At 42.1% G+C, this 26,062-nt stretch overlaps 1 protein-coding gene across 1 annotated transcript in view; it reads left to right on the top strand.

The window, feature by feature from the left end:
* The window catches only part of STARD13 (StAR related lipid transfer domain containing 13), a 220,236-nt gene continuing 218,685 nt past the window's right edge, over positions 24,512-26,062 (top strand). Inside the window, 1 exon segment of the mRNA XM_021065185.1 lies at positions 24,512-24,895. Coding sequence (XP_020920844.1) covers positions 24,772-24,895 — 124 coding nt within the window. The 5' untranslated portion in view covers positions 24,512-24,771.

The following is a 26,062-nucleotide window of genomic DNA, read 5'->3' as shown; positions in this document are numbered from 1 at the left end:
CATAAAGTATTAAAATTATGTGTTTCTAAGAGTCATAGGACAACATTGTCCTTGAGCCCAGGGACTTTATAACATATTCATTTTTCATTCTTAGCAGTTATTGGGCATAGCACTTAGTGAATGCCCAATAAATGGTGCTCAAATTAAATGAAATTGATTGCTCAACTCCTTGCTTCTGCCCCTGTTGATGTTAAAATTGTCACAGCAAAGTGAAGAAATGTGTGAACTCTGGGATCAAAACGCTTGATTCCAATCCCAGCTCCTCACCATCTGTGTGATCTTGGGCAAGTTACTAAACCATTTTGTCCTTCGCTTTGTTTTCTGTAAAAAGGGAATGTTAATGTTGCCCACCTCCTAGGGCTGTTGTTAAATCTTAGTCTATATCTATTTCCGTATCTGTACTATCTGTCTTAATTCTACAGAGTGTCTTTCTCATACCTTCCCAGTGAAAGAACAGACAATGAAATAGTGTAATATACAAAGAAAACACTTCTACTCTTCTAAATTCTATTAAGGGTCAAATGAGAGATGAGAGTCAAAGTCATATCAATAAGGGAGTTATGAGAATATAATTTGCATGGTGTAATGATTATAATCTGCCTGATCAAAACTTGATTGTAAAGTGACCTGATTTCCCACCTTTGGGTTTTTTTTTTGGTTTGTTTTTTTGTCTTTTCTAGGGCTGCACCCACGGCATATGGAGGTTCCCAGGCTAGGGGTCTAATCAGAGCTGTAGCTGCCAGCCTACGCCACAGCCACAGCAACACGGGATCTGACCCGTGTCTGCAACCTATACCACAGTTCACAGCAATGCTGGATCCTTAACCCAGTGAGGGAGGCCAGGGATCGAACCCAAAACCTCATGGTTCCTAGTTGGATTCGTCAACCACTGCGCCACGATGAGAACTCCTGATTGCCCACCTTTTAAACATTGTTATACAGCTCTTAAGAAGAAGACTACAGGAGTTCCTGTCGTGGCGCAGTGGTTGATGAATCCGACTAGGACCCATGAGGTTTCGGGTTCGGTCCCTGCCCTTGCTCAGTGGGTTGGGGACCCGACATTGCCGTGAGCTGTGGTGTAGTTTGCAGACGTGGCTCAGATCCCGCGTTGCTGTGGCTCTGGCGTAGGCCGGTGGCTGAGGCTCCGATTAGACCCCTAGCCTGGGAACCTCCATATGCCGAGGGAGCGGCCCAAGAAATAGCAAAAAGACAAAAAAAAAAGACTACAAATGTCAGAAAAAAAAGTATTATAGGGTGTATTTCTTATTTTACAACATGCTTTAAAGTAAGTGTCATCTTATTTGATTTTCATGAGAACTCTGTAAAGAAAACTGATCTCATTTTCCAGTTCAGCTGGAAATGGTGCAAATAAATGATGGTGCAAATAAGTGAAAATTGACAATAATATATACACTAAAGGTCAAAAATACATTTCTTATAATAAACACGAGTTTCAGAGAATGGAATTATTTCCGAAAACCCGAGTCGGGAGCAAAAATATAGTAGAGGATACAGAACTTCAGGGGGGCCTTGGAAGGTAAGATTTACATAAATGCGAAGAAAGAGAAAGGGCAGATGTTGGGAATGCATTTGGTCTGTTTGGGGTGATGAGCTCCCATGTGGCAGCGGAGGAGGCTCAGACTAGTCCCGGGAGCCCAGCCGTGCAGTCTGAGTCATAGTGGAGAGGGTTTGGAATGCCGTGCTAACCCATGCATGTTTCCTTCCTGAATTTTAAGTGTAGCTATCCTTTTCCCCGGGGAACCTGCTCTGTGAATTACAAGTATGATAGCCAAGGAAAGTCTAGACACCCCCAGAGACTGACAGCCAGACACCAATCACCCACCCCAACCCCAATCAAAATAAAGCTTCCCTCAAGCTCCATTTGACAAATAATTACCAATAGCGACATTGTTCCAGAACTGTAAAGGTAGTCATTTAGCCACTGAAAAGTTACCAAACATTCCTACCAGAATTGTATTGGCTATTGGGAATGGTTTTAACAACGGGGGTTTTGTTCATTTTTATTTTTAGATACGTTGTTACCGATTTACCTGTTCCATCTATTTTCCTCTGCTCCCAGCCAAACTAAAAAGAACTACATTATAACCACAGAAGTTAATCGCATACCTTCCTGCTCTAAGTGTAGCATTTTGAATTCTGATAGAGATTATCCAGGAATATTACGGAGTCTTCCCTAGAAGTATCGCAAATAGGATATATTCTCATCTTCTGCCAGTGGTGTGTTTGTGGCTCTGTGTGTGTGTGTGTGTGTGTGTGTTGCGATTGGGGGGGGGGAGTGTAGTATAAGGGGTCATGTGGGAGTAATTAAAATGCTTTGTTAAGATTTCATCTGGTCCCATGAGGCTAAGATAATATTTTTCTGTTGTCATGAAAAACCATTGGAATTATTAGGCATGATAACAGTCTCAGTACTGACAATTCTAGATGGATAAATTAGTTTTTCCCTTCAAAGAAAGCCCAGTCTTTTTCACTCAGTATCCTTAGGTTTACACACATACCTCTTACTACCTTCGGTCTTTCTTCCCAAATGTCCCTTCATATGAGAAAAAAAGATATAAAGTAAAATTGAATTTTCACTAGACCATGGCTCTTGTTTGTTGCTTTAGATCTCTAAAGCACACAAATGCCATTTATAATCCATTTTCAGAGTAATCTTGTTAGAAAATTATCTATGTTATCAATGAAAATGAGTTGCTTAGAGCCTTTGCTTAATTTTGTTCCAAAGCTTCAGAAACAACTACAAAAAGGTAGTTTTTATTAATAATAAAAAATGGCAATGTGAAATACTTAAATTATATTAGCAAATTATCATCTAAGAATAAGTTGGACACCTTAAGAATCTCAGTCCTGCCCTTTCTCACATGCAGAATAGCACGTAGCATCTCACTGGCCCCTCTCCAGGGCATAGTGCATTGTTTCCCAAAGCTGACCTCCCCACTTTGCTCACCTGTCCCAGACTTTGTCTCCTTAACCTCTCAGCAACTTTTGATACTGTTACCGGGAGGGCCCTTGTCCTCCCTGCTTCCCTGGCTTCTGTTACACCTGAGAACTTCTTTACCTCTCTGGCTGCTTCTCCACGGGCTCCTCAACTCTTGTCTAAACCATAACCGTATCTAAACCTGCATCTACCTCCCTTTCAAATTGTAACCCCTCATTCTTGATTCCGTGCTCGATGCTGCCCCTGGCACATTTAACTCCTTCCTTTCCATCTCCTCCTCCTCCCCCACTTTTGGAATGTGTCAGTCTCCACAAGATCATAAACTCTGTGAGGACAAGCCTTGTGGTGCTGTCATTTTCACTTAAACTCAGGTCTCCTCAGCACTTAGAACAATGCCTGGCAAGTAGTTGACATTTGGTAAATATTGAATAAATGAATGAATGTCACCTGATTTTTTAAAAATACTAACCAGTTTTATTGATTGATTGATTGATTGATTGTCTTTTTAGGGCTGCACTTGCAGCATATGGAGTTTCCCAGGCTAGGGCTCACATCAGAGCTGCAGCCGCCAGCCTAGACCACAATCACATCTGCAACCTACACTGCAGCTCACGGCAATGTGGGATCCCTGACCCTCTGAGTGTGGCCAGTGATTGAACCTGCATCCTCATAGTACTCATTGGATTCACTTCCACTGAGCCACAACGGGAACTCCATCACCTGATTTTTAACTACGACAAACCAGCCTAACTCTCTACATCCTGTTAGTCACCTGTGCATAAAGCTAAGGTGATTATATTATTTAATGCCAAAACCAGGATATTCTAAGGGTGGAAGTGCCCACTATTAATAATCATGCTCAGATGACAGTCATAAGTTTGGAATGTCTTGGGAAAACCTGATTATACACTTACTGCAATCATTAGCATTTTTTGAACTTTTTCTCCTCGTATATTCCTCTGCATGTCAGCTACCAAGACACACTTCTGCCTTTGCACTATCCCCCCACTGTGTCTGCCCTTGACACCTTCACTCCCACCTGCCTGTTTCAGGCTTCACCACATCTAACCTGGTTACTACTAATAGCCTCTTAGTAGCCTATTACTGCTAATAAGCCTCATTGACCCCCCCCCCCAAACCTGTCTCTCCAGTGTCTGTGTTTGCCCATTCTAATCCCATTACACTTGGATTACAGGTTAATCTTCCCAAAACAGCTCCAATAACAGGATTTCCTGACCCAGAAGGGTTCCATTGGTTTTTCATTAATTCTGAAGTACAGACTCTTGGTTTTCAAAGTCCTCAGCTTTGGACTGATCTACATTTGTAGGCATATATACTCAAGACCAAGACCTGAGCCACTCAAAGCCCCGTTGACATCACCTGGGAGTTTATTAGAACTGAAGAATGTTGGACCCTACCATTAGACCTGTAGCATCAGAATCTACATTCTAGCAAGATTCCCGAGTGGTCTGTATATACATTACAGTGTGAGAAGCACTACTCTGTACTTTTAACCTAACTGTGAGGAGTCCCAGTTTTAAAATCACATCCCAAGATTTTCACGTCCATGCTTAGTTTATACTGGTCTCTTTTTTGTAGGCTACCTGCCCATACCTTATGTATTCAATGAAATTGTATTAAATCTTCCAAAGGTAAACCCCAACCACTACATAGTCCATAAAAAGCTTTCCTGAAACAACACTATCATTGCATTCTTTGAACACCATAGTATTTAATTTCTCCTGCCTTATTATTCCACTTATGTTCCATCCAGGTACTAATTTTATATGCACACTCATTTCCTCAATATATTGTAAGCTCGATATGGGCAGGGACCATTTCTTTTTTTTATTGTGATAAAATGTAACATAAAATTTGCAGTTTTAACCATCTTTAGGTGTGTAGTTCTGTGGCATTTAAGTACACTCACAGTGTTGTACCACCACCACTACCATCTGTTTCCAAAGCATTTTTATTATTCCAACTGAAACTCCTGTCCATTGAACATTAACTTCTCGTTCCCCTCTGCTCCAAAACTCCGGCCGCCGCTACTCTACATTCTGTCTCTGAATTTGACTACTCTTAAGTATCTCATATAGGTGGAATCATACGATAGTCGTCCTTTTGTGTCTGACTTATTTCACTCAGCACAATTTCTTCAAGGTTTATTTGTGTTGTAGCATGTATCAGAATTTTCTAAGGTTGGATAATCTTCCAGTGTGTGTACAGACCATATTTTGTTTATTTATTTGGTGATGGACACCTGGATTGCTTCCACCTTTTGGTTATTGCGCATGCGTTCCTTCCAATCTTTGGTTATTGTGCATGATGCTGCCATGAACACGACTGTACAGACATCAGTTTGAGTTCCTTCTTTTAATTCTTTGGCAAGTATACCCAGAAGTAAAATTGCTATGGTAATTCTTTTCTTAATTTTAATTTTTTGAGGCTTTTAAAAACTGTTTTCTATAGCAGCCGTACTATTTTATATCCCCACCAGCCCTGCACAAGGATTCCAATTTATCCATGTCCTCACTAACACTAGTTATTTTCTGGATTTTGTTCCTAATAATAGTCATTCTAATGGGATGGGGTGAAATTATGGTTTTAACATGCAGTTCCCTGATAATTAGTGAGCTGAACATCTTTTCATGTGCTTATTGACCATTGGTATATGTTTTTTGGAGAAATGTCTATTCAAGTCCTTCGTCCATTTTTAAATCAAGTTGTTTGGGGTTTTTTTGTTATTGTTGAGTTGTGAAAATTCCTAATGTTCTGATATTAACTTATCAGAATATGATTTGCAAATATTTTTCCCATTCCATAGGTTGCTTTTCACTTCGTTGATCGTGTTCTTTGACAGAAATTGTTTTTGTATCGTACTACCATGTCTTCAAAGGGTGTCTGATCAATATTCCTATTTTAAATGTAATTTAATTCATAAATGATGCATGATTAATTATTTATCACTGCACTTAAATTTATGATAAAATTAAATATAAATTAACTTTGCTTTAAAATTATTTCTGACAAAGCCAGTGAAATTGGAGAACTTCAAATATAATTGTGAACATTTTCAGACTTAAACTCTACTAGAATATATAGAGGAAGCTTCAGAACTGAAAATTCCCCATCATTGTTCTTAGATTTAGAATTTTGACACTTCCATAGGGAGGCTTTGAAAATTAATTACTGTTATATGACAAGAAAGAGATGAGACATTTGTGGGACAATCAGATGAAAGTTTAAACTCCTGTTTTTGGCTAGGGGCTGTCCCATGATGGAAGACATTTGGGAACTAGAAAGTAACTCTGAAAGAATGAATTCTCAGGCAAGTAAGGACATTTATGAAAATTTAGAATGTCCCCTGAAGCCTGCCTCCTGCTGGCCCTGGTGTAATCAGATGCGTCCTTGGTATGGCAGTGGTGAACCGGACAGGCTGGTGAATATCTGTAGGATGGGTAAAGTAGGAAGAAGTGACCGGTTCTCCGTCATTTCTGAACTGCATTACTCGGCTAATTTATAAGCCAAGAAAGCTGCTAATAATAACTCTATTAACAATTCCAATTCTTTGACTTACTCACATTCTGGTCTTTCTGCTCTGATTCATTTTCAGTTCAAGAACTTTCTACCACAAATTAGCTTTGGGCTGTAGAGTCAGATTGGTTGTGTACTGCTCTTATCGGATGCCCTCTGTAGAACTGCTTAATGGAAATTCTGATTGCTTTGGTTGGTTCAAATTTGAGAGGCTTACATAAAACTCCTTTGAGTAACTAGCACAGCATCCCAACAAAAGGTTACTTGATTTTTTTATAATAAAAGGTCAGGCAAAAGAAGGTCATTTAGAAGCCCTACGAGATTGCCTTCCTGGGGTCATTTTTATTCTGAATTTTGAAACAGCTTCAAAGGCATGAGTCAAGTATTTAGTATTCCTGGTGCAAAACATTATAACCGAGTAACTATAACTCAATGACAATTGGATTAACATAATGAGAACTAATAATGGTTAACCGGAGACAATTAACCGGAGACATACTTAGCCTTTCATTATAACTCTCTATTTATCCTATTTACTAAACCCCTGAGTTTATGATAAATGATCTTTCAGATACAGAAAGGCTACATAATTTCTATGACTGCTTATATTTAGTGCTTTAAAATCACCACTGCCCCTTTCCACACTACTGTTGACTTGTTCACCAACCTGTTTTGAAGAGATTTATCTCATTATTTACATTAAAAGAGAGCTGTAGGAATAGAGGGTTAGAGCAGGGAATCTGTGGACTTTCCCTACTCTGATTGGTTATATCTTAGGTCTCAAACGTGGCAGGTGTTCATGAGACAAGACCTATTGTTTTCAGCCTCTTTATCTGAGACTCAGTTGGAACTGAAGCAGAAATAAACTTCATGACTACTTTTCCCAGTTTCACTTCTGGAATAAAAGCAATATGGTATCATTTAAATCACTTAAATTACAAAGGAGGAGTTTATGTCTTGGGTATCAAACATGTACCCGAAATCATGACAATTTCAGAAGTGAGATCTCAGAGATCTGTTCTGTTTCTCTCACTTTACAAATGAAGAAGCAGATGGAAAGTGGTAAGTTTAAAGGACTGCTTAATATTATATAGCTCCTAATGGCAGCGCCAGGATGAGACTCAGGGCCTGGCATCTCACTTCACTGTCCTTCTCCCTCTTGCATATCACCTTCCTTCAGTTAATCCTTTCGATAACCTTTTTCATCAGAGCAAACCATTTGTGGCGTTGGCATTTACATGTTGTTCCTTCATTAACTATTGAAGAATGCTAAAAATAGCAAATATTTTTGACAAAGTAACAAAATTCTATCTAGTGTGACCTTCCCAATGACATCAGTCTGAATACATAATAGTTGCTATCTCCATACGTATGCAGGTTCAAGGAGGATACCTTTCTTTTTTTTTTTTTTTTTGCTATTTCTTTGGGCCGCTCCCTTGGCATATGGAGGTTCCCAGGCTAGGGGTCGAATCGGAGCTGTAGCCACCAGCCTATGCCAGAGGCACAGCAACGCAGGATCCGAGCCACGTCTGCAACCTACACCACAGCTCACAGCAACGCCGGATCGTTAACCCAATGAGCAAGGGCAGGGACCGAACCCGCCACCTCATGGTTCCTAGTCGGATTCGTTAACCACTGCGCCACGGCGGGAACTCCAGGATACCTTTCTTAACAGCTCTTCAGAGGAGATCAGGTGCATTCGGGTGGTATGGCCATAGCCTCTTAACAGCTTTTCAGAGAAGAAGTAATGTTTCACAGATGTTTAAGCAAAGCATATATGGAGAAAAAAAAAAAAAAGCTGACCTTTTCTGTAGTATTTCAGATGCCGGTGAAGGTGACGAGAGATAAGACTTAGCTTTACAAAAGTTCTCTTTGCTCAGATGGTAGAAGCACTGACATTAAAGAACTGACAGATGTGAAATTCTTCTGCTGAGGAAGAGCCACTGTATGAATTCTGTTAGCACAGCTTATACCCTGTGATTTAAGGATGTGTGAACTGATCCGAAACCTTGTGGCAGTTTTTAGAGGAAACTATTTCTTAATGTTCTTAATCATTTCTTAATGTTCTTTAATAAATTTGTTCTGCATGTGAACACTACACAAAAATTCAAGAAATCGTATTGTAATAAAGACTAAAATAAATCCTAGGACATTTAAAAATAGTACTACTAGCAAGTTTTCACTGTATATTAATTTTTTTGTTGCTGAAACTAATTATAATCTGAAAAACATTGTTTCCTACTGTCCAGATCCAGCTAAGAATGAGAAAGTTCTGGTGAAATTGAAATTCAACTAAAGATATAGTAGCAGATTTTTGCTGAAGATTAATTTCTTGCTGTCCTTTTGAAACTAATCATGCTATATAAACCATTTTTCCCCATTTCCCAAACCCAGCTAAGAAGGACAAAGTAGGAAACTCAGGAAAAGTGGCCCATAAATACAGAAATTAATTTCCTCTTCTAGGAGGGTCAAGTCTAATAATTTGAAAGAATTCCTTGTAATTTTTTTTTTTTTTTTGGTCTTTTCTGGGGCCACTCTTGCAGCATATGGAGGTTCCTGGGCTAGGGGTCAAATCATAGCTGCAGCTGCTGGCCTACGCCAGAGCCACAGCACCTCGGGATCCAAGCCACATCTGCCACCTATACCACAGCTCACGGCAACTCCAATTTATTAACCCACTGAGCGAGGCCAGGGATCGAACCTGAAACTTCATGGTTCCTGGTCGGATTCATTAACCCCTGAGCCACAATGGGGAACTCAGAATTCCTTGTAATTGACAATCGTGTGTGCCAGACCCTGCTCTAAATGCTTTACAAATATGACCTTATTTAATTTTTACAATAGTCTGTGAGGTAGAGGGCATTATTATTGCCATTATACAGATAAGAAAGCAGAGACACAGAGAAGCTACAACTTATTCTACCAAGTAGCTGAGCTAGACTGGAAAAGACAAAAGCCATTATCTTAGATGAAGGCCGTGAACATGTACTCTATCCCATTGCTTAGACCCATTTCCAGTCACCCGAGCTATCCTGACAGCTGATCTTTTGAATGTAAAATCAGAAGTATCCAAAGAAATTAAAAGGTTATGAATCTATTGACTTACTGAACAAATATTTACTGTTTGTAGTTTTATACAACTATTTTTTTACATTTACTGTTTATAGATAATATGTATATATATTATGTGTGTCTATGCAAATGAATATATACCAGACACACATTCTTTAAACAAAGAAAAAATGAGGTTTCAGATACTTTTTGTTTACAAGCCTAAAACAAGTGGCAGTTGATCCGAAGACAAATATGTACCCAGGAAAGATGGTCCCAAGTTGACTTTTCTAGCCTTGAACCATTAGACTTGTTTCCAGACCATTAAACTTTGCCCAGGACAGATAAATAAGTATCCATTAGGAAAGTTTTTTATTTACATACAAGCCTTTTAGAGTGGGCATTATATACATATTTTATTTGGTAGCTAACATCAAGTGCCCTGAAATGGAATAAAGATGTCAACTTTTCAGGGTATTTGAAAAGTCTATTCAAGGGTTAGGTAGGGTTTCATCTGTGTCAGCACAAAAAGACAACCACAGAGACACCTGCTGAATGTCTCAGTGCTTTGAGAAGCTGAGAATCCACACGTGGGAGAAAGTACTTCTGAAGTGATGTCTGCATCATCCGATGAGTGAACAGAACTGAGAATATTATCCCATTTCTAGGACTGCCAGATAAAATAAATAACAGTACAAGAACAGACAAAACATAGGACCTATTTCTAGTAAAAATTATTTGCTGTTTATCTGAAATTCAAATTTAACTGGACACCCTGCACTTATTATTCACTAAATCTGGCAGCCTTGCTCTCTTCCCAAGCCTGGACCTTGTGGCCCCAAGGTGCTGGTCAGAGATTCTAACAGGTGATGTTTGTGGTGATGGAAGGGGCAGACTGTGATGAGATCTCTAACAAGGAATATTGGCCGTCTAGTTGGAGGCTGGACACTCCTGCCTATGGAAGTCCCTGGAAGACTGAACATTGGGCTGGCTGCTCACGATGCCTCTTCTGGCTCTGGTTTTGGTTGACTGCCCTCATGTCCATAGCCATCACCTTATATCTGTCCACGACATAAAGCTCCTTCTCATCCTCAAAGCTCTCCTAGTCCACATTCTTGTTTAAGACCCTTCATGGTACAACATCTTTTGTACTTAATGTTCCTCTTTCCAGAGCCAAGCACAAGCCAGGCCATGCATAGTGGATAGTCAATAAATGTTTACTAGTCTTGGGGGTTTTCAAATGATTTTGTTGTTATTTTCCTGATAATATAATAGAAAACAGGAAACAAGGATAAAATTGTTTCCCCCTAAACTTTCATTTTTTCTTTTTCTTTTTTTTCTTTTCCTTTTTATGGCCGCCGCATATGGAAGTTCCCGGGCTGGGAGTTGAATCGGAGCTACAGCTGCCGGCCTACACCACAGCCACAGCCACAGCCACAGCCACAGCAATGTGGGATCCAAGCCGAGTCTTCGACCTACACCACAGCTCACGGCAGTACTGGATCCTCAATTCACTGAGTGAGACTGGATACTTAACCCACTGAGAGAGGCCAGGGATTGAACTGCATCCTCATGGATCCTAGTCAGATTCGTTAACCACTGAGCCACGAAGGGAACTCCCTATTTCTCTTTATTTCCAAAGCCCCTCGAGAAAAACAGTTGTACCATGTGCCCAACCTGGTATACATGATGTACTCAACAAAGTATTTGTTGAGTGACTGAATGAATGCTAATCGTAATCTTTGAATACAAAGAGGGTGGGCGTAAGATTTGTCTGCACTTTTTAGAAATATCACTTAATCGAAAGAGCTTTTCTAAATTATAGGAGCCAAACCATGATAGGGGATGGGGACTGGTTAGAAATTACTCTGCTCAGGACACACTAAGGGACGAGTTGGTGGAGGGGTGCTTTGAGGAAGTGGGGAAAAGGATTACTCAGAGGGTTTACTCCCCTAAGATAAGAAGTGTTTGAAGTCAGGGGAGACACAGGGCGTAAGCAGTAGGACAGCAGTGATGGAAGGAGGAAGGGGAAGGAAAGCACAAGCCCTGTTATCAGAAGCGGGAGGAGCGTTCTCACAGCTACCCGGCGCTTTGGGCATTTTCCCAAGTGGTCAGATATCTGACAATGACAGATCTGTATTGATGCGCATTAGTTAGGAGCTACCCACAGTGTGAGAGATTACTACATTCTACAATTCACATAACACAACGAACCTTCTTAAATGTAGTTCAACTTGGAAAACATTCCACTGAAATGTTTAATACTGGCAGGAGAAAAATGTGTGAGTTACAATGGAGTTTTTCCCCAAATCATCTCTTCATTGGTTCCCAATGCACAATAAGGTAAAAGCATATTAGATACATGGCCAGCTGCCATTTTTACCTTGGGATACTTTTCGTACCAAGATGAAAGCCAAAATAGAACAGATTAAAGTAAATTTAACAACACAGCACTCAAGATTTAAGAAAATGGATATTAAATCATGAAGAATGGTTTTTTAATGTTTGAAGCAAGAATTATTATTGCTTTTACTAGTTAAAAACATTTTTTGTCCTTCCTTTTTTTTTTTTTAAGAGTTATTCAGTGTTGGGAAGTAAATCATTGTAACCTTTTTTGTCAATTGCAGCTAACCAAGTCACAGTTGTCTTAGACTGAATTTAATTGAAGCCAGCTTCTATACGGCATTAGTTAACTGTTTAAGGCAAAGAACTGTTTCAAATCTCAGTTTGAAGTTATTACCCACGTATACATATATATATATATATATAGACATTTATGTGTGTGTATATACATATATATACACACACACACACATATATATACTTTATTAGAAATTTATTAGAAGTAGGAGTTCCCGTCGTGGCGCAGTGGTTAACGAATCCGACTAGGAACCATGAGGTTGCGGGTTCGGTCCCTGCCCTTGCTCAGTGGGTTAACGATCCGGCGTTACCGTGAGCTGTGGTGTAGGTTGCAGACGCGGCTCGGATCCCGAGTTGCTGTGGCTCTGGTGTAGGCCGGTGGCTACAGCTCCGATTCAACCCATAGCCTGGGAACTTCCATATGCCGTGGGAGCGGCCCAAGAAATAGCAACAACAACAACAAAAGACAAAAAGACAAAAAAAATAAATAAATAAATTTATTAGAAGTAAATTAAAAGAAGATCCAGAAACAGCTGTTATTAGTTAACTGTTTAAGGCAAAGAACTGTTTCAAATCTCAGTTTGAAGTTATTACCCACATATATATATATATAGACATTTATGTGTATATACACACACACACATCTATATATACACTTTATTAGAAATTTATTAGAAATAAATTAAAAGAAGATCCAGAAACAGCTGAAAACACTCTTTTTTATGTCTAGCATACATTTTGTAAAAGAATAATGACAAAAAAATTAAATCATTTGGACTATGATACAGTGCATCTCTGACCTGATGAAAATTCTACACATTTCCCATTTTCTTGATATATTTATCTGCATGATGACAGAGGGCGATGAGTGTGCATGCTGTTGATGCTGTCATTAATCATTTATCTATATATTTATTTTAATGTATTTTGAAAGCAAACTTGGACTACTAAATACCTATATAATATTCTTTTATAGGACGTGGATAACTTGTCATAACTGCTAAAGATCTCTTATAACAAATAAACATCTAACTTCAATCCACAAGGTTTTCTTTCATAATAGATCATCTTTGTACCCCTGGCAATAAGCTCCTTTCACTAGATGTTGATATACTATCTGGCCTATCAAATGAAATCAGTGTTTAATGCTTATGAAGGGCTTAGAACAGTGCAAATGTGCTGTTTTATAAGGCATTAATCCAGAGAACCAATAATATGTACAGTGAAGTTTATCTTGACAAGTAAATCAACTCATTGCTAAGTGAAATAGCCAGACAATGCTATCCTTGTTGTTGAACTGCAGGTGTTTAAAAAGCTAAATGAACTAAGGAAAAAACCTAACAGCGTCATGTGGCAGGAATGAACGGTGGTGAAGGAAGGAAAGCTTGGTTAGCTGGTTAGACAGGTGCTTTAGGAAATTTAAAGGAAAAAATAGAAATCTAAAATCAAAAGCAGGTGCATGGCTAGGTTTTATGGCCTTATAGAAATATTACGAGAGCTAAGGTTAGGAACACAGACATTAAAATGGTTATTTCTAAGAAATTTTGCTTTGGAAGAATGAAGGACAAGTTTGGGATATAACCCTGCTCCAAGGATTCATTGTGTCCAGATTAATCGCAGGGAAACCCTGTAAACCCAAGAACAAACATATTTATCAGTCTCACAAGTATTTGTTAAATCCCTCCAGTATCTGTGGCAGGGCTCTCTCCTTTATCCTGTCTTTCCTAAGATAACTCTAATATAATACTAGGAAATATGATTTATAAGCTTTTTTAACAATCATAGCCAAGGGATGTACACCTATAAATTATCTGTGGGGAGTTCCTATTGTGACACAGTGGAAACGAATCTGACTAGTACCATGAGGATATGGGTTCAATCCCTGGCCTCACTCAGTAGGTGGGGGATCCGGTGTTGCCCTGAGCTATGGTGCAGGTTATAGAGGTGGCTTGGATCCCACATTGCTATGAGTGTGGTGTAGGCCAGCAGCTACAGCGCCGAATCGACCCCATCCTGGAAACTTCCATATGCTGCAGGTGTGGCTCTAAAGAGAAAAAAAATTTATATGTGCATTTGCTTATTGAACAAGTTCACACTATTCTGTATCTACAATACTGTACATGGGGGAAAGCCATAGAGTCCTACAATAGAAGTCTCCAACTAATAGTATTAAGAACATACTTGCTTAAAATAAAGCAATTGTTGGGTGAATTTTATAGTGTGGCATTAATTTCTTAATGAAGGTGTTATTTAAGTCTGCGAAGGTGGCAAAAATAAAATAAAATCAACCAATTAAAGAAAAAATAGAAAATTAGCAGAAGGGATTTGTGAGCAGGGATAATTAATGTCTCGAGGGAAAATTATTATGTTTAATAGTTATACCAAGAAAAGTATAATGAGGAGTTCCCATAATGGCCCAGTGGTGACAAACCCAAATAGCATCCATAAGGACCCGAGTTTGGTCCCTGGCCTAACTCAATGGATTAAGGATCCCAAGTTGCCATGAGCTGTGGTATAGGTCACAGATGCAGCTCAGATGCTACGTGGCAGTGGCTGCGGCATAGGCCAGAAGCTATAGCTCCGATTTGGTCCCTAGCCTGGGAACTTCCATATGCCATGGGTGTGGCCCTAAAAAGACAAAAAGAAAGAGAGAGAGAGGGAAAGGAAAGGAAAGGAAGAAAAGAAGGAAAGAAAAGAAAACGAATGAGCAAAATGCTTTCTTGGTCAGACCCCTGACCTGCAGTAAATACTTCATTAGCGAGGGTTCCTGAAAACATTATTTTTCAAGGTTTTGAAAGCCAAGGTATTGCATTTTGTATTTAACTCTCCCATGATGCATCTAAGAAGCCCCTTTGATGACATTGTGTCTGCTAGAAAATCTTGTGTTTACTAAGGGTCGAGTTGGGGAGAGTCTCCAGCCTTGCACCTCTGCCTTAACTTCTCTGGCAGGGCTCCCATCTCCAGCCCTAACTGCTGTCACCCAGCATTCAGAGATGTTCTAGTGCACAGTTTCATCCTGTCACTGAAATTCCGGACACCAGACACTGGCTGTACATGGCTGATGTGCATCAGAAGAGTAGTTTTACTTTGCTTAGTGCCCCTTTCCCAGCTTGAAGGCTCTGAATAGTCCTTTCCAGCACCTCCACTTCCCAATTCTTGCTACTCTCCAAATTCTCCCGTAGAATCCTTTGAGCCTATGGACGTTTGTTTGGTCCAACAGCTGAGACCCTCTTCTATTCCTTTCAGTTGCCCTTCTCACTCTCCAGGGAACCAGAGTCCTTTCCTGCTTGAGGCTCAGTTGAGCCTAAATCAGTTTGTTTCGTGATTACCTCACACTAAAGTGGAAGGTGACCAAATGGGTCTCACTCTAGAGTTTTTACCTCTTTCAGTTGCCTCTTTCAGATTAATTTCCAGTAGCTCCTCTTACCCCACCACTTTGCTATGTTGTATTAGTGTCCCTTTCTGTTCCTTCTGATTTCATTTAACTTCTGTCCTCCTGCCCTTATCCACATCCTACAGTTTTTTTCTCCTCTTTTTTTTTTTTTTTTTTTTTGTCTTTTTGCCATTTCTTGGGCCGCTCCCGCAGCATATGGAGGTTCCCAGGCTAGGGGTCGAATCGGAGCTGTAGCTGCTGGCCTACACCAGAGCCACAGCAACACAGGATCCGAGCCACGTCTGCAACCTACACCACAGCTCACGGCAACGCCGGATCGTTAACCCACTGAGCAAGGGCAGGGACCGAACCTGAAACCTCATGGTTCCTAGTCATATTCGTTAACCACTGCGCCACGACAGGAACTCCTCTTTCTTTTTCTTAACCACGGTTTTATTCTTTAAAACCACATACAGTAGGGAAAAAAAAAAAAATATAAATAAATGATGGAAAAAAACACATACACTTTATCCACCAGAACATTGTATTTTCCAGTAGGTGGGGCATTATTAATTTTTTTGTTTTTCAATATTGTATTCCTATTTAGAAAGTCACTTATTTATCTTGCATGTTAAATTCACAGAACATTGTTATATATTAAGGATAAACTAATTCCTTTCTTTTGCATATCTATGATACTGATGCCTCTGCACTTAAATTTTGACAGAGAAAACTTTAGATGCCAATCCTAGTTTGGGTGGAGGGAGGATGTTAAATTATGACAAGTTTAGTTTTCTCAAGTGTAAAATGCAGATTGGGAGAGGGAGCTTAATTAATTAATCAGATTAAATATTCTAAAATAGTTAACGACAGTCACCCATAATTTATTACTACTACTATTATTAAATATCCTGTCATTCTTGGTTCTTTTTTCAGTTGTGATTTAACACCCATATGTTTGTGGGCATATGTGTCAGGTTCCATCTTTTTAATGGATTAATGCTAAATAGGTCAGCAATTCAAGTGGATAACACATGGGCACACCCAGATTTCTCTAGCCCACTTTATAGCCCCAATTACCAATTCATATGCATTCAATAAATATATACTGAGCACTCATCATGTATTGGGCACTGTATTCCGTACTGGGGATACTCTCAAGGGATCACAGTCCAATGGGGGCAGGAAACAGTTACTCTGTGGAGCTTAGGTATGTCTGCAAAGAGGAAGAGCCCATGTGTCCAGGCAGGAGGAGCTAGTGCAAAGGACCTGAGGCCAGAGGATGTGTGCATTCAAGGAGCTTCCATTTTCCTTCTCTGTATTTGCATGAGGGTGAGAGGGAAAAAAGTGTGCACGGCTTAAGTGAGGTACCTAGAAGAAAACTCATAAAGACAGATAGTAGAATGAAGGTAAGCCAGGGCCTAGAGGCAGGAGGCTAAAGAGAGTTGTTGTTTATTTTTGTCTTTTTAGGGTCACACCCTCAGCATATGGAAGTTCCTAGGCTAGGAGTTGAATTGGAACTGCAGCTACAAGCCTATACCACAGCCGCAACAACACGGGATCTCAGGCTTACCTGCAACCTACATCACAGCTCATGGTAACACTGGATCCTTAACCCACTGAGAGAGGCCAGGAATCAAACCCGTGTTCTAATGGATACTAGTCAGGTTTGTTTACTGCTGAGCCAGAACGGAACCCAAGAGAGGTGTCATTTATGAGTGCAATGCTTTTATTGGTGATTAAGAAAAAGTATTGTATAAAAAGTCATGATATTTACACAACACTGTGAATGTATTTAATGCCATTGAATTGTTTACTTGCAAAGAGTTAAATGATAAATATTACGTGTATTTTATCACGATAAAATTTAAAAATGTTTTAAGTGTGTCCAGACTCTGAGCAAAGTGGTGAGTTTTGAGACAGCCCCTGTGGAGAACAGAAACAAGATTCAGCTAGAGACACAGTGAAAATTTTGCTGGTGACTCTCATTCCATCAGCATTCTATCACCTGTCGGGCAGTTCCGGGATTTCATTGACAGACTGAGATGGCCTGGATATAAGAGTGGATATAGGATTTTGCCAACAGGCATGAAATAACTAGGGACTGAAATAGCTCTGTGTGTGTGTGTGTGTGTGTGTGTGTGTGTGTGTAATGAGAAAGTGGCTGAAGACTGGCTCATGGTGCTTAACCCAAGGCTTAGAAAGGAGTGAAACCAAGGAGAAAGATTAAGTAAGGAAAAGCAAAAACCAATATTATGAGACCAGAGTGAGGGATGCTGGAAGAACACAAGATGTTTCTAGAAGCTGAGATACAGTTTCATTTTGGAAGCTGGCATTGTGGATGGTGACTCAGTCAAGGGTGTGTCCTTGGGGCGGGTTGGGAGGAGGGGTGTGAAGCTGGAGACAAACAGTTGTGAGTTGAAAGAAGTAAGTTCTCCAGAAGAGACAGGACAGCACCAGGTATCATTTACAATTTCTAGTCATGGCATGAGCTTTCTTGTCAAATGCTGTATTATTTATTCATTCATCACTTGCATTCATTGAGGGCCTACTTTGTTCCAGACTCTGTTAATTCCATGCTTTCCTGGAATTTCCAATACGTGGAGGAGCAAGTTGGGCAATAAACAGAGATAAGCAAACACAAAATATCCCATAGACAGGCGTCACGATGGTCCGCAAAAGTGTCCATGAAAAATACAAAAAAGAATCACCATATTTGTGAAGTCAGTGAGATAGTATGATATGACATTAAGCCTGAAGATTTCAGGCATTTACCAGGTTACATCAGGAAAATACTGAACACGGCCAAAGATACTGGTTGGCAACACAGAGCTTACAGCTAATACTAAATAAGTCTTCCACAAAAGTGTGGAGCCCAGTGATATTTTAATTAACAGAATAAAACCCCCAAAGCCATGAAAACTCTTAGCATTAGAAGCTTGGCAGATTCTGAGCACAGCAATGGGGCAGTAAGTCACACTCAGTGGGACAAGCACAAATTGGAGACTGTGTGCTCAGGACCCAGCAGGGAAAGCCAGCTTCTCCAGAATGTATGGAAACACTTTTTATGAGAAAATATATCCTGTGAGATTTCCTTTCAGAATCTCCAACAACAAGACCTGAAGTGCAGCCTGCAGGGAGCATGGACGGAATGGTGGCTACGTCCCCTCTCTCTTGGGGAGGGAACATGCAGAAAAGAATCCTGGTGAGCTGTCACCCTTCAGGCTTGCAATGGTGACGGGCGTGAGGGGCAGGGGTTACAGCAAGGAGGGAAATTTCCTACAGTAAAGCTGAAAACCATGGCATAGTGACCGGTGACCCTAAGCTCCTGGCAAAAGATTGCAGGCTTGGGATAGCTAGAAATTGGGTATTTTTCTAAAGTAAAGGCTTCTGACAAGCAAATACTCAAAAAGTGGGCAGCGGAATGTTCTCCATTCTTAAGCGTAACGGGAGATGGCACAGATGAGTTGAACATGGAGGGTATAGCAAAGATAAGAAGTGAAAATTCAGAGATACCGGCTTCATGTGTATAGATGGGTGAGTGGCAGGTCCTGCTTATTACTTGTGGTTGAAGGTGACAGTGGTGATGGGTCTAATCATACAGTGTTAAGAGAAGGACAAAGGAAAAAAGTCTTTTTTCCATTTGCCAAAGTTGCTGATAATATCATTTGTTAATTTCAGAAATTTGAAATGAAATATCCAAAATTATGAAAGTTTTAAAATAAATTATGGTAGATCTAGCCAATGGAATTTTTAAAATGAATTTTATTTATAGTTGTACAACAATCATCCCAACCCAATTTAGCCAATGGAATTTTATATATTCTTTAAAAACTATATATATATATATATATATATATATATTTTGCCTTTTTGCTATTTCTTGGGCCGCTCCCACGGCATATGGAGGTTCCCAGGCTAGGGGTCCAATTGGAGCTGTAGCCACCGGCCTACACCAGAGCCACAGCAACGTGAGATCCAAGCCGTGTCTGTGACCTACACCACAGCTCACAGCAACGCCGGATCGTTAACCCACTGAGCAAGGGCAGGGACCGAACCCGCAACCTCATGGTTCCTAGTCGGATTCGTTAACCACTGCGCCACGACGGGAACTCCCTAAAAACTATATTTTAAAAGACAACAGTAAATTGGGAAAATACTCGCAATCTAGTGCTAAGTGAGAAAATTTTCAGAATAACATTTTGAAAAGTATAAAAATTATTCTGATTTTTTTCAAGTGTAAAGAAAAATGCTAAAAGAATAATTTTCAAATATTATCAGCTCTTGGAGTTCCCCTGGTGGCGCCGTGGAAACATATCTGGCTGGGAACCATGACATCGTAGGTTCGATCCCTGGCCTCACTCAGGAGGTTAAGGATCTGGTGTTGCCATGAGCTGTGGTGTAGGTCGCAGATGCAGCTCGAATCTGGCGTTGTTGTGGCTGTGGTGTAAGCTGACGACTATAGCTCTGATTAGACCCCTAGTCTGGGAACCTCCATGTGCCACAAGTGCAGCCCTAAAAGGACAAAAGATTAAAAAAATATATATATATTATCGGCTCTTTCTTCCTGGTAATATTACAGGTGATTTTAATGTTTCTATTCATACTTTTCTATGTTTAAAAATCTGTAACCATCAATATGTATTACTTAAAATTAATAAACTTTATACAAATAGTGATAATTAATGATGCCACAAACATGAAGTTCACATTTATACTAAGGAGCAGACTCTAGTAATAATCAGCCATCCGAAACTATCACGGATGGAGCTCCCATGTGGTGCAGCAGGTGAAGGATCGATGTTTTCATTGCAATGGCTCAGGTCACTGCTGTGGTGCGAGTTCGATCCCTGATCAGGGAACTTCTGCATGCCGAGCGCCTGGCCAAAAAAGATCTTAAAAAATCAAAATAAAAACCTTTAATGGAATATTCACTTAGTCGGTATATGATCTTTTATGTGCTGTTCATTGAAAACCACAGGTGCAGGTGATTCAGAAATAAAAGTACTAGCCATGCTAGAGGAACTCAGGGCTGGTGGCGAGGCTGAGAGGAAAGCAGACGAGTGCCCACGGTGCTCTGTGATAAGTGCTCTCTGGAGATGGGCCCAAGGTACTGTAGGAACACAAAAGAGGAGGAACACTCCAGCCACTGGGATTTGTGGGAGGCTTCCAGGAGGAGGTGACATCTGAGTTGAATCTCAAAGGATGAGTGAAGAAAAGAATCAGAGGAAAGGTATTCAAGTAGAAGGAAGGTATACAGACAAATACAGAACTGAGTGAGAGGAGTAACCTTCTAATGTGACGCTCACTGTGCTGAAGGTCAGGAAAACTTGAACTAAACGAGTTACCGTGAGGATAGAGAGATCGAGAAAGACGAGGCTATAGAAAGACTTTGGGAGTCTGAAATGTCTTCTAGATTCTCTCTTGACACTGGAAGGGAGGGTAGTAGCATCACTTGGTGACTGCAGGAAATAGAGATGGAAGAGTCGGTTTAGAGGGAAACTTTCAGAAATATCCATTAGTAAAGTAAACAGCATGTAGCATCAGAGAAAAACCAGTCATTTATTCTGCAAGTTTTTACTGAGCGCAACTGTCAGGGGCTGTTCTAGGTACTGAGGACGTGCTGATGAATCAGACGGACAAGGCCTCAACCTCACGTTGCTCAAGGTTTGCTTTGGAGACAGACCACAAACAAGGAAACAAATGAGAATATCCAGAAGTAATAAGTGCTATCAAGAAAATCAAGCTGCATACCATGAGCGGGAGTAATGGGTTATTTAGATGGGGTGTCAGAAAAGGCCCCTCCGAGGGGGCTCAGGAAAGATTTGGGATAGGAGAGCAATGTGATAGCGATAATGACTGGGCAGCAGCATGGTACCATTGGTTAAATCCTTTCTTGGAAATGATTACATTTAAAAAAAACCACAATACAGCCCTATAGGTAGGGAGCACTCAGGGACCAAAACATGCCCAGAGTCAAACTTGGCTCTGCTTCCAGCCACAGCCTCAGCCTTCAGAGGTGAGGGTTGAAACCAAAGAAAGGAATATAATCACCCGGGGACACTGAGGCAGAGGAAAAAGTGGGGGTAGGGCTGAGAACTGAAACCCAGGGAATACATACATTGAGCTGGTGGAACCGGGGCTCTGAAGACAAACCCCGTGGCTGCGTGGGGCACAGTGTGAGATGGAGGAGACCAGGGGAAGTGGAGCCTGACAACCACAAGACAAGGCGGTGTCAAGAGGAAGGGAGTGGTCCACAGTGTCCCATCATCCACATGCCCCAGAAAGAGTAAGAACAACTGGAAACATGCATTAGCTGTAGCCACCAGGCAGTTATTGGTGACCTTGCCAAGACTGGCTTCAGTGAGTTAGTGTGGGCATCCAGATCGCCGTGTTAAGGCAGTACTTCTTTTCCAAGAGATATGGGTAGAGGCAGTGTGCTTTGTTATGGTTATTGTTTTGGTTTGGGTGTGGTTTTAAAAAGCTCCAGATGTGAAGGTCAAGCCCATGGAGAGGGAGGGGTTTGAGAGTGTAGGAGTCAGAGGAAATAACTGATGTAGCCAAGTCCTTGTAGGAACAAGAAAAGATACTAAGCAGAGCACAGGTCAAGGACCAAATCTTAGGTAGGAAGAGAGATACCTCTTTCATGTACTGGGAGGGAAGGGAGTAAGTAAGAAGGTAATGGGATGAGGAGCTGCCTGATTTCTCTTCTGTGAAGTAGGTGGTACTGTTGTCTGCTCAAGGGGAAGACCCCAGAGGGGAGGGTAATCCACGAGGGGTCTTACTTAAGGTTCAGCTTGGAAATAGGGCTCCTGAGAAATGGGAGTGGATGCCAAGGGCCTCTATAAAAGTCTCTAAGTAGCCCCTTAAGTTTAGAACCTTTGCATTTGTGGCGGCTGCATCCGCACAGCTGTAAGACTTCCTCCAGCAGTGCCAGCAGCCAGGCAGGCAGAGAGAGCTGTGCTGTGCTGTGTGGCACCTGTTCTGGGCAAATCATTCCAGTCTTTCATCTGGCTTCCCTTGGACAGTCCTGAATTCATGGACCCTTCAACAGCCAGAACGAAACAAACTTGCAAAGCCAGAATTTATCTTCAAATTAGTCATTTAAGGAAAACCCCTAACCCTTGACATCTGGATATAAAACGTATTAAAATGGAACGTATTAGGGGCCCTGGATTTTAGAGCTAAATGATAAGCGAAATAGCCGGACTGTTCCTTGTAATGTTCTATTCCTGGGCATATAATGTTACAATTACTGCCTCTGTTTGATTCGATTAGAGATCTTTTTTTTTTTAAGCTAAATACATGGCTTTCCTGGGAATGCAACTGTGAAACGTTTTGTCGTTACACCGTACAGCAGTCACTTTAAGATAACACAAATCGTGCTTCTTGTAGAGCACTTCCTTACCACTGCATGCATACAAAACAGGAGGTAATCAAAAGGGTATTTGGCAGGGGTCCAGAAAGCAATCTGGGTTAGTCTGTAACTGGCTGCCGTAGTTTCAAGTCCACTTCTGATCCATGACTTATTGCTTCATAACTGACAATTTCAAAGGTTTAGCAGTTTGGCACCAAAAAAAAAAAAAAAAAAAAAAACCAACCATTACTTTCTAGCTCATTCTGAGTGTTTCACTAGTGACCATTTTTGAATACTTGAAATAACAAAATAAAATAATAAAGATGGTTTTTACCATCATTATCCCCCCACACACACTTTCTACTAACAATACAAGCTAGTAGAGGGAATGTTTACCAAAAATGTAGAATGGTAGAGGGGATACTTCAGGTGGCTGTTAACTTCCACTCCTTACGTCAAGAACAATTTATATAACAGAGGACTGAAGAACTTTCTTGAATTGTTAAACTTTACATGGGGCACCTGAAATTAAATAAAAAATAGAAGACAGCTAACTAAACTTGGGTTATTTAGCAGCCTGGTACAAAGACAAGAAGAAGAAATGATATTCAAGCCATTTTACTGTTTAAATAATTCGGAAATTCCCTTTTGAAATACTTCAAGTTCCCTAGCCAAGCTTGAGACGTATGACATCAACTCATCACATCATGGAGTGACATCAAACATGGTCAAAATTACTTTCTCTAAGGTCCTCCAAGCCCTTTAAAAGCAAAGCCTTAAGAATAACAGGACACTCTGAGGCCTGAGCTAGTACTGTCTTCACCTTTGGGGTAAAGTTTGAGAGCCCAGGGAAATGAGCCGGACCCCACCGCCTCCTCAGGTATTTCTTAAAGAGCCAGTGTATTTCCTCCCTCTTACCTGAAGGAATCAGGGTTGCTTTCTAATTATAAGCCTACGTCATGTTATTGGTTAAACTCCCTCCAAATTCTTTTATTTTCACATTTCACTTCCTCATAGTATCTACTTTTTAAACTGCATACCTATTCGAATGCTTTACCAGAATATGTGAATCTATTTTACGCGGGTTCCTCACGGTTTGACCTTAATATTTACAAGTTATTTTCCTCTAGACTCAAAGCTATGCAATGAACAAATCAATGTGATTGTAGCTTGCAGCCAGGTAATCATTTCACTGAGGAAACCGGGAAAGACTGACATATAATACGAGAGCACCAGTATCTAACTCCAAAAGAATGTCAGCCAGACGGAGGAGCCGATTTCAAGTGACTTGAACTCGGGAAAACTGTGATGAGTTATTTCGGCACCAGCTGTGGCACAGTTTTAAATTTTTGTAATGGTTGGGATGGTGGCGGTTTCTCAGAGTGAAAAATGGCAAATATCAAGAAATGGGAGGACGAGGGTACAGCCCCTGTGTCTGAGGGAAAATGAAAAGCGGGGTGGCGGGGGCGGGGTGTGGACGCCCAGTAATTGGGGGCCGTCGGACCCAGCAGGAGGAGGAGGGAGGGGGCGAGAGCTCTCTGGGGGAAGGAGTGGGGCGCTGGACCGTCCCGGAGTGAGGGGGGAGGGAAGAAGGGAGGGGAGGGAGCGGAGGCAAAGTGGGAAAGGAGTAGCGGAGTTGACGGAGCGCAGAGGTGGCCCCTGCGCGGCGCGCTCCGTGGCGGCGCATCCCGGCCCCCGCGCGGGACGGCGGAGGACCCATGTCGCGCCGCGGCGGGGCCCGGGCCCCGGGCGGGAATCCGGCATCTGGCGTCTCGAGCCGCGGGGCGTCTGAGTTGCGGGCCACGCGGGAGTGACGGTGGCACGCCCGCGGGTCGTTATGCGGACGGAGCAAAAATGACCGGCAAACGGAAACCCTTCCAAACGCAGCTCAGGAGGTCAATCAGTGAGCAGCTGCGGGACTCCACGGCCAGAGCCTGGGATCGGCTGTGGAAGAACGTCCGGGAGAGGCGGCTGGCAGGTCGGTGCCCCGGAGACGCAGAACCGCGGGGGCGGGAGGAGGCGCCGGCCGGGTTGCCCGCCCGGCCCCCGGCCCCCGGCCCCGGCCCCGGCCCCGGCCCCGCTTTGGGCAGCTCGGGTTTTCCTAGTCTGGGGTTGGGCGGAGGAGGCTGCTCACACCACCCTTGCCGGGCGGGCGGGAGCGTCAGGCTCGCCGCTTTCCCCGCGCAGAGGCCGGGTGGGTGTGGGCTCCACCCCGTGCGCTCTGACAGCCGCGGGCCGCTGCACGCGGGGCGGGAGCCCGCGCGGGGTTACCTGGCCGTGTCCTTAGGGTGGCCTGGCCCCCGCTCCGCCGCCATCCGCCCCACCCCAGCCCGATGAATGAATGAGTGGCCAGCCCAGCTGGCCTTTTGGGAGGGCAGTCCCTCTCCCAACTTCTCCTTTTCCACAAGGGATGTGTCCACTGCTTGTGTGTGTGTGTGTGTGTGGTGGGGGGGGGGGGGAGGTCAAAACAAGACTAGGGAGCGTATCCTGAGCTCTGGGAGACCAGATGTTTGTAGGGGCAGGAGGGGAGGATTTGGGGAAAGACAGGTGGACAGTTGGTGCCTGTAGGTAGCTGCCCACAACCCTTGCCAGCTGTGGATCAGACTCTCCTCACTTAGAGACTGCAAAAGATAGGCCTCCCTTTTGTAATCCATCGCTGGCGAATCAGAGGAAGAGAAGAGGTGATTGATTATTCTGAGCTCAGAGGTCCTTAAGAATCCTTGCTTAGGTCAGAAGGCCAGTCCCTTCCTTAGCACCTCCCTCATCCTCCTGGCTGCGGTCCTTCTTCTGTGCGTGCTCCTTGGAACTACTTTCTGGCAGGACCAGGAAAGCAGTCAGTGGTCTGAGGCTCCTCAGAGCCCATGCTGGGAACATTAGGTGGGGTTAGTCACCGCAGCATACCTGTCACAATAAGGGGAGGTGGCCCCACTGCACAGCACAGCTCACTGGCAGAGTAGGATTTAGGACTGCTTCTCCCAAGTGTTAGGTGTGGAGGATGTTTCTGGAAGTGGGGGAAGTGTGGAGGGAAGGGCCCCTGAGCTGACCATGAGTCTAGCGTCTGGATCTTCTTGCCTCCTGTCTCTCCAACAGTATCTTCTGAGTGGGCCAGTGACTACAGGGGCGGAAGAGAGGTCTAGAGAAGAAG

The sequence above is a fragment of the Sus scrofa genome, chromosome 11, assembly GCF_000003025.6.
Source record: "Sus scrofa isolate TJ Tabasco breed Duroc chromosome 11, Sscrofa11.1, whole genome shotgun sequence".
Taxonomy (NCBI): domain Eukaryota; kingdom Metazoa; phylum Chordata; class Mammalia; order Artiodactyla; family Suidae; genus Sus; species Sus scrofa.
Note: the sequence above shows the minus strand (reverse complement) of the source record. Positions and strands in the feature narration are given on the sequence as shown.